The sequence below is a fragment of the Episyrphus balteatus genome, chromosome 2, assembly GCF_945859705.1.
Source record: "Episyrphus balteatus chromosome 2, idEpiBalt1.1, whole genome shotgun sequence".
NCBI classification, from domain to species: Eukaryota; Metazoa; Arthropoda; class Insecta; order Diptera; family Syrphidae; genus Episyrphus; species Episyrphus balteatus.
This window is the reverse complement of record NC_079135.1, coordinates 77,551,444-77,564,190: the sequence shown is the minus strand read 5'-3', so window position 1 is coordinate 77,564,190 and position 12,747 is coordinate 77,551,444. Positions and strand designations below refer to the sequence as shown.

At 32.5% G+C, this 12,747-nt stretch overlaps 3 protein-coding genes across 3 annotated transcripts; 2 read left to right on the top strand and 1 right to left on the bottom strand.

Moving 5' to 3' along the window:
- The first annotated feature begins 917 nt into the window (after positions 1-917).
- On the top strand, positions 918-1,735 carry LOC129911958 (60S ribosomal protein L35). Its single transcript, XM_055989995.1, has 3 exons — positions 918-1,048; positions 1,208-1,344; positions 1,421-1,735. Exons 1-3 carry the CDS (start codon positions 1,046-1,048, stop codon positions 1,650-1,652), a joined length of 372 nt encoding a protein of 123 aa, XP_055845970.1. The 5' UTR covers positions 918-1,045; the 3' UTR covers positions 1,653-1,735.
- A 2,527-nt stretch (positions 1,736-4,262) lies between these two features.
- On the bottom strand, positions 4,263-7,935 carry LOC129910519 (cystathionine gamma-lyase). The gene is made up of 6 exons (XM_055987937.1): positions 7,920-7,935; positions 7,658-7,864; positions 5,724-5,920; positions 5,305-5,666; positions 4,907-5,234; positions 4,263-4,501 (listed from the first exon to the last, which is right to left on the bottom strand). The coding sequence occupies exons 2-6, from the start codon at positions 7,799-7,801 to the stop codon at positions 4,354-4,356; spliced, it is 1,179 nt and encodes a 392-aa protein (XP_055843912.1). The 5' UTR covers positions 7,802-7,864; positions 7,920-7,935; the 3' UTR covers positions 4,263-4,353.
- Positions 7,936-9,485: 1,550 nt separating this feature from the next.
- On the top strand, positions 9,486-10,521 carry LOC129910520 (probable tRNA(His) guanylyltransferase). The gene is made up of 2 exons (XM_055987939.1): positions 9,486-9,760; positions 9,811-10,521. The coding sequence occupies exons 1-2, from the start codon at positions 9,493-9,495 to the stop codon at positions 10,506-10,508; spliced, it is 966 nt and encodes a 321-aa protein (XP_055843914.1). The 5' UTR covers positions 9,486-9,492; the 3' UTR covers positions 10,509-10,521.
- The last annotated feature ends 2,226 nt before the right edge of the window (positions 10,522-12,747 follow it).

The window sequence follows — 12,747 nt, the reverse complement described above, 5'->3', positions numbered from 1 at the left end:
GGTACGGGTATTTGTATGGAAAAAATTCCAAACTGACACATCAACGTTCGGGTGTGGAATTTTTTTAATACAAATATCGTTGCCGCTACCCGTACCGCTACCGCGTACCCTCCGGTGTGGCCAAGCCTTTATTTGTAAAAAAGAGTTTTTTAGACCAAAAAATTGGATCTCTGCATCATTATTTTAAATAAAAAAAAATTGGAAAATTTTCACTTTTGCATAAGCGAATGTAGTTCACAGTACACAAAATAAGTTAATATCTTCCGAACGTTGTTAAAATTGGATTGTCAAAAATTGGAGACATATCTGCCATAGTATAAACGACGCATATAACTATTTTTTTTTTTTTAACAATATTTGACCATTTTCCGACAAGAAGAACAAAGAAAATTGGTTATTTTTTAATAAATAATTTTTTCAAATGACATTTTTAATAAATTATTTTATAATTAAATTAACTGTGATTCAAATATATAAACTAAAAGCTGTCATATAGCTCTCCGTTTTTGACAAACGAATTTTGACAATGTTCGGAAGACCTTATTTTGTATACTGTGAATGTAGTTAAGGCTTTGGGATATTCATTTACATAAATGGTGTAAAATCTGGGTAAACGTGGTAAAGTGGTGAATGTGTCAAAATTTTGTATGGGTATAACAGTTTGTTTACCATATTTATCATTTTAGCCTGGTACGCAGCTCGCGCTAAATTTTAGCTCCCATACAAATTATCGAAAAATTTTATCTGAGCTAAAATGGATCCCAAACAAATTATCAAATCATTATTTTACTACGAAATGCCCAACCTAATAATCAATCTTTCTTTAAAATGAAACAACTCGTGGACACGTGATTAAGGAAAATAATAGTAGTGTGCTCACGCCCTAAGTTGAAAAAGACACCTAGCGGGCAATAGTCAAAGCTGCAAGAGTGCCATTTTGTATTATCTTACATTTCCTTCACCTTCTATGTAAGAAAACCATTTTGACATACATGCTGCCAAGCACGCCTGTCAAACTCCTTTTTGACGATTGAATTTAGCCAAGATGGTAGGTTTCCAAATCAATGTGAAATTATTCCAAATATTTTAAAGCCATCCTCTAATAAAATGTTTATTTTCTTAAATATCCTTAAGATACAAATTATACTATCTAGTATTGAATGTTTATTTTTATATAAAATCGCTAAACAAATGTGAATAATTCCAGGTGAAAGTCAAGTGCTCAGATCTGAGAACCAAAAACAAGGGTGAGCTCACCAAACAGCTCGAAGAGCTCAAAAATGAACTCCTCGGTCTCCGTGTTGCTAAAGTAACTGGTGGAGCTCCATCAAAGCTCTCAAAGATGTAAGAGTAATGAATTAAAAAAAAAAAAATGAATAATGAAGTGCTAAATTTGAATCATCTCTTTTTTATTTTGCAGCCGAGTTGTCCGCAAGGCTATTGCTCGTGTTTACATTGTTATGCACCAAAAGCAAAAGGAGAACTTGCGTAAAGTTTTCAAGAACAAGAAGTACAAGCCTTTGGACTTGAGGAAGAAACGTACCCGTGCTATGCGTAAAGCCTTGTCACCCAGAGACGCCAACAGGAAAACCCTGAAGGAAATCCGTAAGAGGTCAATCTATCCAATGAGGAAATTCGCTGTTAAGGCATAGATAACGTTTGCTACCCTTTTTGTAATAGAATTAACAAATTAAACACAAAAAAATTGTGAAGAAGAGTTCACAACAAAAACAAATTGTTTAATTTAAACTTCAAATAGATATCGAATGGAAAGCCAGTTGGACCGGCCAACGGAAGAATGAGTTATCGAATAGCTTGGCGGAGAAAAAAATACAAAATTTCCAGTCATTATATTCGAGCCCGAGAATTCATTCAATGAAATAATTTAGAAACAAATTTTTGTCCAAACGCTCGTGGGTGTTTAGGAAGCGAAAAAGTAGATATTCATTATAAAATTTATGTAAGTATATGCGTTCATTACTGAATAACTGAAAGCCGGTCTGCCACTACCCCTTTAAAATAATTTCGAATTGTCTGTTTTCTATGGCGCCAATTTAGTAGAAAGCGATATATCTGAGAATTTTCAATGGGTTGATTACATATTGCTGTTTTTATAAAACTAAGCATTTCGAATTCCTTATAATTTTGCCCGTTTCTCTTGTAAATAAAATGATATCACATCCGGCCAAATTTACTACGAACCCAAAATAAAGACGCACAATTACATATAAATTGTTGTTACGAACGGATTGTTCGGCAATTTATGTGACATTTTCCGTTACAAACAGATTTTGGGATTGTTAGCAATTTTCCCATACAAATTGAATTCATGATAAGGCCGATTAATAACTTGTTTCTCTCCAAAAAATAGTCTCAAAATTTCTTAAAGTTATGATCTGTAGCGCATAGGTTACAACGATTAGCAAAATCAATCGGCAATCGGCCTTACCATGAGTTTCATTCGTAATTCGAAAAAACAATTGTATATAAAGTTCTGAGTTTGGGATCTCAAAACCAGCTTCTACGATTTTAATAAACTATTTCAAGTGGAAATTTTAAATAAGGTTTATCTTTTGATGATTGTTTAAAAATCTTTACAAGCGCTATCTCCCATATAACCGTTTTTATTTCTGAATTTCTCTCAACTTAGAACGTGAAGTTTAAATTTAAGACAAGAATAGGTTTATTAGTCTCTTAAGTTAGGTATGAGCACCTGCAAAAATACCGGCTAAGAAAAAGAGTTGTACAGGATTGCAATCTTTTAGTAAAAACTTTTTTACAATTCTATAAGCCTAGTACGCAGATCGAGCTAAATTTTAGCTCCCATACAAATTATCTATAATTTGCCCCGATAAATTTTAGCTCGGCTAAATTTTTTCGATAATTTGTATGTGAGATAAAATTTATCTAGATCTGCGTACCAGGCTTATAGAATTATAAAAAAGTTCTAACTAAAAGATTACAATCCTGTACAACTGTTTTTCTTAGCCGGTATTTTTCAGGTGCTCATACATGACTTAAGAGACTAATAAACCTATTCATCATACTTAACTTACAATAAAAGCCATATTCTGCTTATCAATTAACAAGAATAAAAAAAATCGCGTCAGTAATCATGTCAAATTCGTTTTGAAAACCTCTATCTTTAGATGGCAAAGCGTTTCTTCAATATCTTTTCAAGAAAAACTATTTGTTTTACTTCAGTTTTAATTTTAATTCTATTTAAAGGTCTCTTTTTAAGACTTCACATGAATCGAATAGCAGATTTGGGCTGTAAGTTATGAGTAGTATCGACCACTCTTAATTTATCATCGCTGAAGTCTAGTACGCTGCTTATGCGAAACTAAAAATCCATACAAAAATGGAATTGTAAACAAAAACTCCATGGACGTTAGTTGTGTGCGGAAAAAATAGCATTACAGTTCTTTTTTTGTTGCGGTACTACAGCTGAGATCTCCAAAGCATTTCGTTTTTCTCGTGGAGACCAACGCAGAGTATTAGGCTTTACTTCAAAAACTTAACTTATTAGCCTCTTATGTTATGAGCGCTTGGGTATAACCAGCTTAGTTCCTATCTTATGGCCAAAATAATAACTACTTTTTGATCGACTAATCGCCATTAGTTCGAACTTTCGCTTTTTTTTCATAAATCGATTTTCGTTTAGATCGGCTATATAAAAACTTTAAGATTTTAATATCTATGTATATATATTAATCCCTACTAACAATTTTGCTTCTATAATGCTCTACAGAAGCAACAATTGCATCTGTAAAGCTTTATAACACCAAAATTGTTTGTCGGGATGTATGTATTTTTTTTTATTCGCCGGTTATTTTTATTTTTACGGCGCTCTCAAGATACAAAAAAAAAAAATTTAAAAAAAAATACCTTTTTTCCGCCTTCTTGATGCATATCTCCCATAAAAGTCTTATCTCTTATCTTCCAACGATATTTGTATCGCGCAAAGTCTTAATTTGTTGACATCGACACGACATGATAAACTTTTTATCACTAAAAATCAATTAAGAAGTATTTTTGTTTCATATTTTGTATTCAATTACATGCATAAATATCGCAAGTAAAAATATACATTTTGGTAATGCTATGCTATGAAATTTTAATGCCATATTTTTACTGTGGTTTACAGTCTAACGGTTCCAACGTGTAACGCTTCCAAAAAAAGGTATAATAATCAGCGGAGTTAAAGTTAACCACACTTCGAATTCGAACAACTTACAAATTAACTGAAAATCATAAAACAATTTTTTTATTTTTAACAAGGCTTTATTAAAATGTACAAAAAATAACTTTTTTAACTGCAAGTTTGGCAATTTTTAGTACAAATAATTATTATTAGTTTGAAGTAGCTTTCAAGGCTTGCCCCAAGTCTGCAATCAAGTCATCTGAATCTTCCAAACCAACTGATATTCTTATCAAGGAATCGCTTATTCCTAACTTTTCCCTTTGTTCAGCAGGAACAGAAGCATGTGTCATCACAGATCTAAAGAAATGTTTGGTTTGGTAATTTTCAAAAAAAAAAAAAAAAAAAAAAACAGTACGGGTATGGTAAACCAATTTGAAATTTTGACACATTTACCACTTTAGCAGGTTAATCAACGTTTAATGAATACTGCCCATAATCTCGTAAAGGCCCTAACAACATTTTTCTTCCTTCTGAGTTATAGAGGGAAACATTTAATGTAATATCGCAATTTGCATATAAAAATGAAAAAAATCAAAAGTACATTTTGAATTTTTTGACTTATTTGAAGACCTAGGCTAAAAAAATAAATGAGAATAAATCAGGGACAATGCTCTTATTCCAAATATACAACAAAATCAAAATCGAAAATTTTGTAGTTAGGGCCTTTACGAGATTATGAGCAGAATACCTCTAGTAACTTACGGCAATTCAGCTAAACTTTCATAACCTCCAAGACTTTCAGCCAAAGTGAAAGTTTTCAAACTCTTCAAGAATTTCCTTGATTCTTCTAAACCTCCTTTCAGATAGAACGAAAACACTCCACTATAACCATAGGTCTGTCTCAATGCAAGTTTATGTTGTGGATGGGAAGGAAGTGCTGGATGCAAAACTCTATCGACAAGTGGATGTGATTCGAGGAACTTAGCAACTTCAAGTGCATTCTTCTGGTGCTGTTCCATTCGAAGAGATAGTGTCTTTAAACTACGATTCACTTGGTAACAATCGAATGGTGCAGGAACTATTCCCGTTGCTTTTATAAAAAAAAAGAAAATTATTAAGAATCATAAAAAAAAACTACAAATTGTAATAAAATTGTTTACCATTTTGCAAGAAACGAAGACGTTTGTGCAAATCGTCATCGTTCAATGTCACTGCACCCATAACAACATCACCATGTCCATTCATGTACTTAGTAAGAGAATAAACAACCATATCAGCTCCCAACTCTAAAGGCCTTTGGAAATACGAAGTCAAGAAAGTGTTGTCGACTGCAACAATAATGTCTTTGCTTCGTTCATGAACCAATTTTGAAACAGCTTCAATATCAACTACTTTGATGAGAGGATTAGTTGGAGTTTCAATCCATACAAGTTTGGTGTTGCTTCTGATCGACTCGGATAAAGCTTTCATATCAGTTGGATCAACAAAAGTTGGCTCGAGTCCTAACCGTGCTCCAACTTGTCTTTAGAGGAGAAATACTTTTACATATTTTATTTTTTTTTATTGAGATTAAACTTACCGGAACAGACGATTAGTGCCTCCATAGACATCGTCACTTATGACAATATGATCACCACTTGATAACATTGTCAAAATGGCTGTGTTTGCTCCAAGACCAGATGAAAAGGTCAAACCATGCTTGGCATTGTCTAAGGAAGCAAGGCATTTCTCAAGAACATTTCTGGTTGGATTTCCACTGCGAGAATATTCAAATCCCTAACGTAAAAAAAAACAGTATTATTCATGGCAACCAAAAGCAGAAAGAAAAAGTCCACGAGAAAAAGAATATTGGTTCAGGAATCCTAAATAAGACCTCTGATTGAAAGGAATCTAGTTGTTTGATGTAACTCGCATTGAAGCTGGCGAGAGTAAGAAAGGTGCCGAGAATAAGGGGAATATTTTTAAGAAAGTTGGCCACTTAGGTTTGTATAGATTTATTTTATAACACATGTGTTTAAAATTTTTTATAAAATACTTTTTTACATTTTGCATCAAAAAACAGATTTCAAAATTTTTGATACGAAAATGTGCAATAGCCATGCAGTTTTTAAAGCGTTTATGTACTCATACAATTATTGTAGAAAATTATAAATAAAAGAAATTAATAAAATTCATTCATTCGTGGTTGTAGTGAACGAAAACATAAGATGATAAAATTTAAAATACACTGAACGAAAAAAAGCCAATATTTTATAAACTGGTTGCGATAGAACATTTTTCTATCTGTTTTTAGAACAGTCATAAGTCTAGCTATCAGCCGTTTTAGGGTTGACCATTCTCTATTGCACACCCTGTATATATTCAGACATATTGTAAACAAAAATTCTCAGGGAAATGGTTTCGGGAGAAGGGCCCCATTCGGAAAAATGTCGAAAATTTCCATTTTTTTTTTGCTTTCCCCATATTCTTAACCATTGAAGAACGAAATTCAAGCTAAAAAAATAATGAAATTTCAGGAACTTTTCAGTTAGGAGTTTTTTTTTTCAGAATAGGCCTGATTATGACGATTACAAATCAACTTCAACTTTTTGAATCGTTATACCTAAAAAACGGTGGGTCTTAGGAAAAAAAGTGTCATGACACTTTTTATATATAATAATCTGGTCTACAATTCTTGCATTGAAAATTTTTTGATAAGACTTACCGTTTTGCTGAAAATCGTGAAAAACCAATTTTTGTGATCTTTGACCCCCCGTAAATTTTTTTCCAGACCTCGGATCGATGAGGACTTTTTAGATTTAATTTATGATGGTGTTTCCAACAATCCTACCAATTTGCAGCTTGCTGGGAATAAATGTAACCTGACCCCCTTATTTTAGTCTAATTTGACCGGACTATCCACAGAAAACCGTTATCGATTTTCGCCGCCTAAGTTATCGTACTCGTGCCTTCAAGCTTTCTGCTTGTTTGTCTATTTAAATTAAGAAAAAGTCATTCGACAGAAGTAAATACATAAATAATCGTTCTGGAAATAGATAGCTTATCTTAAAGAAAGGCTAAGCCTCAATATCAACAAAATTGATTATAATAGATTAAATTGCTATTAAAGGACTTCAAAATTGAATACACACTTGTTGCTATAATGTGCTTAGTTACCCGTAGGGATAGATTCTTTAAAAATTCGTCACTATGAAGTGCCAATAAAACTCTATAATTAATAATAATTATCTTCAATTGAGTATTATTCATTTTTTCTTTGTTGATTGATAAATCAAATAAAATAAATATAAGATAGGTACCGTAAGATATTTTTAAGATTGCATCACATTTCTTCTTAAAATTAATATAATTTTTATTTATATTATAAAGAAATTCTGGATACGAGACCTTTTGTAAGGTTACCTTTACTTATCAATAACAAAAGATTCTAGATCAGTATCTAAGTGCATAGCATTTGTTCATTTTTAGAAATAACAGAGAAGCTCATAAATATTTATTAATAAATTTATTTACCCTGTGCTCTGCTGGACCATCTTGCTTGTATGTTGTACTTGTCACAATAGGTGGGATAACACACATGCTAGTCCATTGATCGGCAGACTGTCCAGCGTGGATTGCTTTTGTGGCGAATCCTTTGGGTTGTGATTTGAATGCCATATCGTTGAATTAAAGTTTCTTGAGAAGAGCCGACACCTATTAGCTTTAGCCAAATGAATTGAACTAAAGATAGACAAAATTAATTATTGGTGATTTTGCGCTGAAAATAAAAATTTACCCAAGTGCTTTGGATTTGGATTCAGATATGAAGTTCTGTTATCTGTGTTGATTTTGAGGCTATTTTCAAAATGTCATCAGTTTTGACAGAATATTTCAACACGGAGGGACTGCAGTTGTGCAACCTAGTGGGGCGCCACTGAAAAGTAAATTCAAACGAACGTTCCAAATTATGTATTGGCGACAATTACAATTGGGAATTAATTGGTTGTTGACGGTCTCTACCAAATAAATTCATCTTAAATTATTCAGACCACATTGCGCATTTATTTTCTTTGACCCTAAGAAAATACTGCCGTGAAAAGTGTTTCCGACTTTGACATGATGAATTCTAGCGCCCTGCTTGAGGGGAGTTTATTTTCCAGAAACTTAATATTTCTCAAGCTTAGGTCCATTTTTATTTGGTTTATGTGGTAGAAAGAGGTTGATCTCAACAGACATTGGCTTCCGTCGATCAGTAGTTTCAATAGCTTTCCTTTGTTTTCCTCATTTTTCTAGGAGCTGGTTCATTTTAAGGCATTATTCTGGGCCATGCTTTGAGAACAGCCAACCATCGTCTCGCTATTTTTGTATAAGTGTTCTAAAAAGCATTTATCCCAACTCATTGTTACATAGCGGAAAGGTATGCGGTAGAGGTACGGGTAACGATACAAACTTGTATGAAAATAATTCTTAACCGGAACGTCAAAGTTCAGGAAGAAGAAGAATAAAGAACTGAGCTGACGTTTTGTTAACTTAACGTCTTATAAATCGATGAACACCGGCTGCATGCACGAAAAAGTTATTGTGAGTGACTCATGTTGAAACTTGGCATGGAATTTAGAAATAGAGACATGATGCAGCTCTGCGCCGCATGCAGATTTTTCTCCCATAAGAGCCCATGTTATTTTTTTTTTGTTGCAGGGAAAAAAACTGCACGTCTGTTTTGGCCATCATGCTCACAATTTGCCTGAGTTTAATCGCTGTCTGGTATAGATTGCAATTTTATCTAAATGTCCAAGTCATAGACGCCCAACTTAAAACAGCTGTACGTATAAAGAGTCAGCAGTTCAGGGTGGAGTTAATCATTGAGCGAAACCAATAGATAAAAACATTAGAATTTTGTTTTTATAAAATCAAAATATATTTCAACTTCCACCCCCTTTTTTTAATTTTAAAGGCTTGGCCACACTTGAGGGTATGCGGTAGCGGTACGGGTAGCGGTGAGGGTACTTGTATGAAAAAAATTCCAAACTGACACATCAACGTTCAGGTGTGGAATTTTTTTAGTACAAATATCGTTACCGCTATACCGCATACCCTCCGTTGTGGTACTGGTAGCGGTAACGATATTTGTATGAAAAAAATTCCACATCTGAACGTTGATATGTCAGTTTGGAATTTTTTTCATACAAGTACCGTTACCTCTACCCGTACCGCTACCGCATACCCTCCGGTGTGGCCAAGCCTTTAAGTTTCCCAAAATTATCTTCTGGCAATGCTGTTATCAAGCTCCATCTATATATTCACAACAAAACTATTTTGTCCCTTTTAAATTTTAAGCATACGTCAAATGTAATGTCACTAGCAGGTGCATGCTTTTTGTATTTTGTTTACCAATATTTTTGTTATTCTGTGATGTTTGTACCATGCGACTTCATTCCAATTGCAAAACAATTTTAAATATTTTAAAGCGTAACTTTAACTCATTTCCAATGGCATGCAGTCGATACGAATATGTTAAGAACTTCGAGCTAGATGACACAATATTACCAAACGTATGGATTGTTGTCCGTCTGGATGGGAAGGGATTCCATAAATTCACCAAAACCCATGACTTCCAAAAACCGAATGATATAAATGGTAAGTTTTTTAAGTACTGAAAACAAAATCTAAGAAGAATTTCTTTTTAGCATTGAATGTTATGAATAGTGCTGCAATAGCCGTGATGGAAGAATTTCGAGACATAGTTATAAGTTTTGGCCAAAGTGATGAATACTCCTTTGTACTACGAAAAGAAACCAAAGTATACAGTCGACGTTCATCAAAACTCTTGTCCTATATAACAAGTCTTTTTAGTTCTGCTTATGTGATGAATTGGAAAACCTTTTTTAATGACAAAGAATTAAAGTCTATACCATGTTTCGATGGAAGAGTTGTTCTATACCCATCAGATCAGAATCTAAAGGACTATATGAGTTGGCGACAAGCGGACGTGCATGTAAATAACCTATACAACACAACATTTTGGGAACTTGTTCTAAACGGAGGTATGACAAATACCCAGGCCGAAGAAAGATTACGTGGAACTTTTTCGGCCGATAAGAACGAAATTCTTTTTTCACAATTTGGAATCAATTACAATGAGTTACCTGTTATGTTTCGCAAGGGCACGATATTGTTGCGAAAATATGTACAGGTACCGGGAAGCGACAAGAAAAGGCAATTATGTGTGCCATTGCATGAGGATATGATAAGGGAAAAGTTTTGGAAAGATCATCCAGAACTATTGGGCAAGTATGTTCCAGCTGAACATATTCTTAAAAAAGAAGACTCGGACGACATAAATATACTTTTGAGTAATCAGTTTGAAAAATGTCTAATAAAATAACAAAACAGACTAATTGATTTTTGGTTAGTAATTTAATAGAAATTTTATGATTTCGTGGTATCTTCCGAACATCCATTCGATAAAATTATGCAAATGGAATTAGTATTTCGCTTGCGGAAAGCAAAATTGTTCCATAGCATGTCTTAAGAACTTGAAACAATTTTGCTCTCTGCCGACAATTTTTTTATGAGATCTTATCGTATTTTTGGTACTAATTTTGTTTCACAATTACAGACAAATTTGCTTATATTAAAAGAACCTCTAATAAGCCCAAGACTTAAGATAAGAATTAAAACAGCGGGGATTACACATTAGGGTGTGTCACTTTTGTATGGCCGAAAAAAGTACTCTAATTTTTCAATATAATAGTGGTCAAAAGTTGTATTAGGGTCTAAGGCTTAATAATATGTAAAAAAAAATATTATAAAACCGTTCGTCTTTGGCTCGCTCAAATCGGTTCAAGTTGTTAAGAAAAAAAGGGTTTTATATGAAAAAATGATTTTTTTCCTTCGCTTATTATTTCGCAGCATCTTTACTCAGTGCTCAATATAAACAAATATAAGCTTTCTTGGAATTATCTTTCACGTGAAAACCTACAAATATTTAATATATTTTTTTTGCATCCAAAGGGCACAGTTAAACAAAAAAAACATATATGTATTTCAAAAATTCAAATTACGTAACATGAGAATGATTTGGAATTGAGTAAACAAAGACTTACAACAAATGTAACCAAATTTGTAAGTTTACAACTTACGGTTAATTTTCTAGTTTTCAGAGTTCGAAAACATTTGTGGTCTTTAAGTCACTTCTGTAAAATGTACGTAGGTCGTAAGTTAAAATTTAAGTATGTAATACCCCCTACGTCTTACTGTTTAAAAAGTAGAAATATAAATCAAACTGTTTAACTGCATTCCTGCTTTAAACTACTTATTCAATACAGCAAAAGTAGGTACTAAGCAGTAGATAAATGTTCCCAAAGGAAGGCAGCTTTTATAACAAGGAAACATTTTTAAAAATTTGTTTTTTTTTTGTCAGAATTATAATGGCTTGAGTCAAGTTTGGTTTAGGTGTTTAGAAAAAAAATTAATGTTTTAAAATGTTTTAAATTCGAAATGCTTATGATTATGATAAATTCTAGTTCTTTGTGGGAAAAATGTTTAATACTGGTGGTCAAAAATATTTGACTAATGAATGATTTGACCAAGTAAGATATCATATGTAATAATATAATTGGTGGGTGTGAATTATAATCTTCCTTCGGCTTTTTTTGGTCATTGGTAATGAATGATGAAAGTTCTTGATTTTGATGAAAGTTTTTGATTTTTCAATATAATTTTGTTTCATTGCCAACTAACAGTGACTGGAGCTGAAGGAAGTGTAAAGTTCTCGTCCATCAAATATTACAAAAATATTTTACATAAATCGCATGAAAACAATAAGGTACTTTACGTAGATATACAGGGTGTCCGGTAGAAAATGGATAATCCTGAAATGGCTGATAGGTGCACTTTTGACTGTTCTGAAACCGAATAGAAAAAGCTTCTATCGCAACCAGTTTTGAAAATATTAGCTTTCTTTCGTTCAGTGTACTTTAAATTTCAACCACGAATGAATGAATTTTATAAATTTCTTATTTTTATAATTTTCTACAATAATTGGCTCACTACATAAGAAGTTAAAAGTTTTTATAACTGTTGCATCTTTTCTTAAAAAAAAATTTGAAATTTGTTTTTCGATGCAAAATGTGAAAAAAAAAATTTTTATGAAAATTTTCAAACACCTGTGGTATAAAAAAAATCCATATGAACGTAGGTGGCCAACTTTTTTAAAAATATGCGCGTCCAAAGGGGATTGCAGAATGGTAAAAGTTTTTATCAAATCTATAGTTACTAGGAAGTTATTGGTACCAAAGTGCAAAAAAAGCCTATTAATTTATTAAATTATTTTAACTGTAAAATCTTAAGTTTTTCACATTGCTGCCACAAATGCATGGATTCCATCAGTTTTTTTAATCAGTCATATTTTACAATAATTCTTCTTACACATAGCTATTAAAAAAGCGTTATAACCGTTGAACAATGACTATAAAAAAAAAATAATTTGATTTTTTTTTTAATGCAAAGTAGAAATTAGAATTTCTCTTTAATTATTCTTCATTAATTTGATTTTGTTTTTGTTGCGATACACGATATTTAACATTAAACGATTAGATTTAGAAGTAAACGATTAGGGAATA